The 5,995-nt window shown below is 58.2% G+C and overlaps 2 protein-coding genes across 2 annotated transcripts in view; one reads left to right on the top strand and one right to left on the bottom strand.

Annotated features, from left to right (window-relative positions):
- The window catches only part of LOC111743677, a 20,258-nt gene that overhangs the window by 1,727 nt on the left and 12,536 nt on the right, over positions 1 to 5,995 (top strand). Inside the window, exons 2-3 of the mRNA XM_023534096.1 lie at positions 7 to 90; positions 316 to 552. Coding sequence (XP_023389864.1) covers positions 7 to 90; positions 316 to 552 — 321 coding nt within the window. The remainder of the gene's footprint in view (positions 1 to 6; positions 91 to 315; positions 553 to 5,995) is intronic.
- LOC105296083 (neuroendocrine secretory protein 55-like) lies at positions 769 to 1,628 on the bottom strand. Its single transcript, XM_023534102.1, has one exon. It carries the CDS (start codon positions 1,626 to 1,628, stop codon positions 936 to 938), a length of 693 nt encoding a protein of 230 aa, XP_023389870.1. The 3' UTR covers positions 769 to 935.

Below are 5,995 nucleotides of genomic sequence, written 5' to 3'. Positions count from 1 at the left end.
CTCCAGCCAAGCGGCACCCAGCTCCGCCACAAGGTTGGAGATACCCGGACGTGACCAAGCCGGCAGCACCAGCCTTGGTGGCCCGTAGAGGTACCCGTGGAGACTCCTGGACCTCCTCTGCCTGCCCTCCAAGTGCGGTACTGGGGCGGGGGGTTGGGGGAGACCTGCCCTCCGCTCTGAGACGTGGCTCCAGGGCGCGCAGGCAGGTGCGCACGCTCTTTGCCGCGGTCTCTGGCCCCGCGAGCGCCAGGAGGCTGGCGGTGGCAGCCGGGACTGGCGCATGGCCGCAGGGGCACTGGCACCCAGGATCCTGAGCCTCCACGTTGGCCGCACTGGACTTGGGCTCCGGGCTCCTAGTGTCCCGGAGCCCGCGGTCCCCGGAGTTCTCGCCCAACCCCGTGCGGTTACTTTTGGCACGTTCCAACAGCGTCGCCACAGTGAGGCTGCTCTGCTTTGTGAAAGTTGGCGCGCGCCTCCCAACCACGTTCGGGCGCCCGCCAAAGCCGCCTGCTTTGAGACTAGTCTCTAGGAAGGAGAAAAGCACAGAAACAGGTGACTTACCCGTGCTTTGGGGTGTGCAGCTCGAAAGCTGGGGTGCGGCCGCGGTTCGGTCGTGCGTCCTGGACACCTCAGGCTGTCTCTAGCGGGGCGCAAAGAGCGCCCACCGTCCAACAAGCCCTGGGCCACCGGGGCGCCCCCTGCGCCCTCCCGGTGCTCTCCCAGCGCACCCCCCACCCCGGGAAGATTTGAGGAGCTCTTCCCAGCTTGCCCCGGCCACCACCCCCCAGCCGGCCAGCTGGGCCCGCTGTCTCCCCGCCTTCCCCTAACCTGCCCTCTTCCTCCCGCGGCTCCCACACCGGCCCCAGGTCCGCAGTTTCGCAGCGGGAACTAACCTGAATCAAAGAAAACAAGGAGAATCTGGACGGCGTCGTCCATCAGTGGCGCCGGATGGGGATGGGGCCCCTCTTGGCGGGGGGCTCCGGGGAGGGGGCGCGGCGCGCGGGCTGCTTGGGCTTGCAGCGGCGCCGCTGCTGCTTCTCTTTCGGCTTCTCGGGGTCCCTCGGATCCTCGTTCCGGGGCACCTCCCCTTCTCTGGGGCGCTGGGGCTCCCGGGCGCTGGGCTGCGCGCGCCTGGGGGAGGCGTCGGGGCTTCGCAGCCCCAGAGCGCGGAGGCGCTGGCTGAGGGACTGGCCGGCGGCGCTGTGCTTGGGCACCGCGGGGCCGCGCTCGTCCTCGGGCTCGGTCTCGGCCTCGGTGGTGGGGGCGGTCCCGGGCTCGGTGTCGAAGTCGGTCTCGGACTCGATCTCAGACTCGGTCTCGGACTCGTAGTCGAAGGCTTCCTCGTACTCTAGGCACTCCGGGAGGGTCGGCTCGGGCTCAGCCTCCTCCAGCTCGGGGTCAGACTCGGGGGGCTCGGGGAACACCTGGGCGGCGGAGCGGTGGTGGGCGTTAAGGAAGCTCCGGCGCTGCTGGGCGCGGCCGTTGGAGGTGGCCAGGGCGCGGAGGAGCGCGATGGAGCAGGAGAGCCAGAGGAGCGCGGTGGCTGCCCGGCGGCCGATCGGGGGGCACAGGTCGTGGTGATGGTGGCGAGCTCGGCGCCACTGCGGAGCCCGCGGCCTGCGATCCATGCTCTTAGGCACACACCGAGAAGCCGGCCCGCCCCCTGGCTCTGCAGAGAGCGGCTCCGATGCGCATCGGCTGCGAGAGCCGGAAGAAAGGTGCACCTTATACGAGGCGAGACGCTGGGTCCGGAGGTCCCAGCCCCACCTCGGTGGAAGGGCAGAAAGAGGAGCACCTACCTTCCTGCCCACTCAACTTTCTAAAGCTCCGCGCCTCTGCTCGCCCCTCTGAGCAAAAAGGGATGGGGTGGGCAGAAAGCCCGTCTCCTCCCCGCTCCCCTCGCCAAGCCTCAGACTCCGCAGTCCAGGACTCGGAGAGGCGCCTGGCGGGTCCTCTCGCCTGGGAGAGGAGACAGGAGACTGAGGCGAGCAGAGACGGGGCGGAGAGGTTCTGCAAAGTTGCGCGCCCGGACTTCTGCCGGGCATGTGCAGTAAGGAGGCGGGGGCGCCTCCCGGCGGGCCCCGCGCGCCGAGCCCCGGCGCAGACGCCTGCACGCCGGCAGGTGGCAGGAGGGAACCTTGTTTGAGATGATTCGGGTGAAGCGAGGGGCGGGGGACCCGGCGGGTGCCGAGGAGCGAGCGAGCGAGCCACAGGTTAGAGTACTTGGGCCCTGGGCATGGATCATTCGTGGGGTCCGTACCCCTCCCCAACTTCTCCAGTGTGATCGGGAAAAGGAACAAAGCCGAAGCAGCTCAAACGGGACCGCAAAATGGCAGAGGCTCAGGGGAGACAAGGGTCTGGATGCGGGTACTAAAGACCCAGCCTGGGCAGTTTCCAAGGGCTTAGCGGTTTGAGGATGGTGACCTCAGGCGGTCATTCATCATGAAACCACCTTTGGCAGATGTTATAGTGACTGTAATTTGAGAAATTTCCAAAAAATCCCCCCCCATCCATGCAGTCTCAATCAATCAATAATTACCTCATGGACAAACAAGCATCTTCCCTAAGAGGGTTCCCACAGACTGGGTGACGGTTTGCTTGTCTGCAGACCCGAGCGTGGGTGGACTGCCATGAGCTCTAGCTGAGAACGAGGGCTAGAAGACAGACTTGAATGAGCCGGGACCACCCATTACGGGCAGGCTTTCTGCACGGACGGGCAGTGGGTACAGCCGCCCGGCGGGCTGCTGCAGGGTGGTCCGCTAGCAAGGAAACCTCATGGTGCCCCTCACAGCTCTTTGCTAGATGGACTTTCAACAAAATTAGTTAATTCAAATATCTGTCGCGTGCACCTGTCAAGCTCTGTTTTAGATGCTGAAGGTGAAATTAAAAAAAAAAAACAAAAAACCTGACATTAAGGAGAAAGGGCTCTTTGGATTACTCTGCTGTGAGTCAGTGGTAAAGCCCTTAGAATCCCTCTTTACCCACCAATATTGTTTATTCCAGTTTGATTTCTACATGAGAAAATTGTTAGATCAACTAGAGCTTTAGGGTCAGGGGACAGCTAGATGCCCCTCGATCGTGTTGTTGAACCCCAAAGGCTAAAAGGACGGAGAGATTAGTACGGCTCTATCTCGGGCCTGGAAAATCGAAGGCTCTCCATGTCCTGCTGCAGGGGATCCCCGGAGTGGGCTCGCTCAGGAAAGCATGCTCCTCTGGAAGCTCTGGAGCCCCGTCTGTAACCCAGCTGCCGTGTCCGTGTTGTGTCTGCCCTCTCGTGTAAACGTGGAACGCCATTTTGCCGTAGTGACAAGTCCAGCGGTAGCGTAACTCAAAGCAAAGCCATCTTCCTAGAATCCATGGAAATGCCAACAGGCTGCTTCCTGTGAGACACATGGTGTTTTTGTCTTGGAGTCAGCGTGGGTTAAATGCGAAGGGGTTCGACCTCCTGTAATCCCGCTTTCCCTTTGGAGGTCGTCCGCCTGGCGGTCCCTCCCGGTGGCTGAAGTCACGCACCCACAGCTGTTTCTCGGCGTGGTGGGATTCATCCTCAGACCTTCGCCGTGCCTGCACGCAGGCTACCAAACCCAGAATTAAGACCTCAGCGTCTAGCAACTGCTTTCGACGTGTTGAGGTTTTGTTTCTACGTGTTGGCTGTGGGTGTTCTTGAACGTTCTTGACCTGCTTCTCGGCTGTGTCTACCTTTCATCTTGTGTTCTTCGACTTAGTTCGTGGCATTAAGATACTGGTTGGTCCGATAAAGTGGGATTGATTTGGCAAACCCACCGAAAGGACCATGCTGAGCTCTAGCTGTGCCCTGCGATGACACTGTCCAGGGAAACCAAAAGGGCTTCATCATCGTGTGGGTTGTATTGTGGGACACTGGACAGGGGTATCTCAAATCCTGATCGCTCTGCCCTGAGGGAGATGTTTCTAAAGGTTCTGCCCGCATCGACCCACCTGCTTGCTTGCTTTCAAGTTAGCACAGCCCCACCGAGAGTGCTCGGGGCACAAAGACGTTGTCCAGGTGGTTTTCAGGGCACAGTGGGAAAAAACTTGGGAACACCTGGGTGCTGGTGAGTGCCCTCTGAATGGAGATGAATGCCAGCTGTCACCAGTGAGGTGGGCTGTGATTCTTTGGTGCATGTAAAGGAAGTACTTCGTTTTCTAGGAGTGCTTTGCGCCTATGATGGAGGTGGCAGCTCAGAGCCGATCCACTGATATAAACACACTCAGATTGTCTGCATTATTAAAAAAATGTGCACGTCCTAATACATACTTCTGGACTAGATTTTGCATTAGCAATGCATGTTCTTTGCAAGATGCATCGTCATCGGCAAATGAGCGTTTAACGAGACACTGTGTCGTCGAGCGCCCACCGTGCACATGTACAGGTACATTCTGGCATCCCTCCGACTCACTGAGACCACACCGAGAGGCCGTTCCATCGCGCTCAGAGCCGAGGTCGAGCAAACGGATCTGCACAGAAATGCTCTTTAAAATGCATTGCGTGCGAGAGTTTAAAGAGTGCTTGCTGCAGAGAGAATTTCAAAAGGGAGCGAGCGGGTGATGAACGACCTCAGGTTGTCACCAGGCTGAGGAACATGGCTGTGTCTGTCGCTGGTACATAGAGTGTGGACGCGGATCACCTGCTGGGCTCTGCCTGGTGGTGGGGGCGGGGGGACCTGTGGGACGGGAAGGCGCAGTTTCCAGCTCCTGACAGTCTCGTACAGTAAGGTACTTATTTGGAATGAATTTGAAGAATGTTGTCTTCAGCCCCTTCAAGATCGTCCTGTGGAAGAGGCATTAAGATGTTTTCTGTGTGGCCCCGGGGGCAGAATTAGAGCTTATGGGTGGTAGTTAAGCAACAGGCAGATTTCAGCTCAGCCCAAGGAAAAATATTCTAAAAATTAGGGCTCTGCGACGGAATGGCTATCAGGAGGTGGTTGGCTCTCTGACAGAAGCGGTGTTAAATCAAAGGACAGATGACCACATATTGGAGATGTTTTCCATAGGACTCATGAGCCAGGCCGGGTTTGAACTTGATGCCCCCGAGTTCTTTTCAGCTCAGACTCTGAATCCATGAAAGGCATGCGGAGGCCTTGGGAGAGGGGCTGGGGGCTGTGCTGATGGACACGTTCTTCCACTCTGCTTCTATTTTAGAAGCATTCGCAAGTGCAGGTGGCTCAGTGACAGGAAGGAATGTTTGGGTGGCAGTTTCAGGACATGAGCAAACAGGTGTATGTGGATGGAACCAGCAGCCTGCTGTGGGACTCCCCTAACCAGGGTAGGGCTCCGAGCCTCCGTGCTCCCACTCACTTGTTGAAGCAAAGAAACTAGTCAAATCTGTGTTTGTCACATCAGTCCTCTGCCCCCGCTCCCGGAGCTGCCTCGGAAATTGAAAATGATATTGGCTACCTGGCAGTTATGCGTTGAGTCACTTCTGGAACCAGCACTTTATTCCAGGCTTTGTGGGGAGATGGAGGCAATTGAGAGAGAACAGCCCCAGCCACCTAACAGCATGACGCGCATATTGATGTGAAATGCCCCCAAATATTAAAAAGCGGGTTGCCAGCAGGTGTCGAGTAATGAATCCTGCATCAGGTACAGAAACCTGGGAGGGAAGTTGACTTTGAGATTTTCGTTTCTTTCCAAAGTTCCTGAGAAGACTGCTTTCAATTCACCTGCTCCTGTGTGCCTACTGTGTGCAAAGCCCTGTGCCGGTCACTTGGGGAGACAGAGATGAATCACATGAGGTCCCAAAAGGCTGGCTAGGCTGTTGTCACGGGTCCCATAGACACCAACACATTTTCCAAGATGAAACACAAGGTAAAAGATTGGTCCCACTCTGCCAGGCGAGTGGGCACGATCGCCCTTCTCGAGCGTGTTTTCTGGACAGTCGTTGTCAAGGGCTGCTTTTGGAGATGGAGAGCCTTTTAAACGTCCCTTTGGGTAGAAACGAATTCGAGAGTTTGAAGTGCTGCTCCCCCCGCCCCCC

The sequence above is a fragment of the Pteropus vampyrus genome, unplaced genomic scaffold (assembly GCF_000151845.1).
Source record: "Pteropus vampyrus isolate Shadow unplaced genomic scaffold, Pvam_2.0 Scaffold118, whole genome shotgun sequence".
Taxonomy (NCBI): domain Eukaryota; kingdom Metazoa; phylum Chordata; class Mammalia; order Chiroptera; family Pteropodidae; genus Pteropus; species Pteropus vampyrus.
The sequence above is the reverse complement of the archived record's forward strand: the minus strand, read 5'-3'. Positions and strand labels throughout refer to the sequence as shown.

Bases quoted from the DNA above. Each gene is read 5' to 3' on its own strand.
- LOC105296083 (XM_023534102.1), bottom strand. From the start codon at position 1,628: ATGGATCGCAGGCCGCGGGCTCCGCAGTGGCGCCGAGCTCGCCACCAT.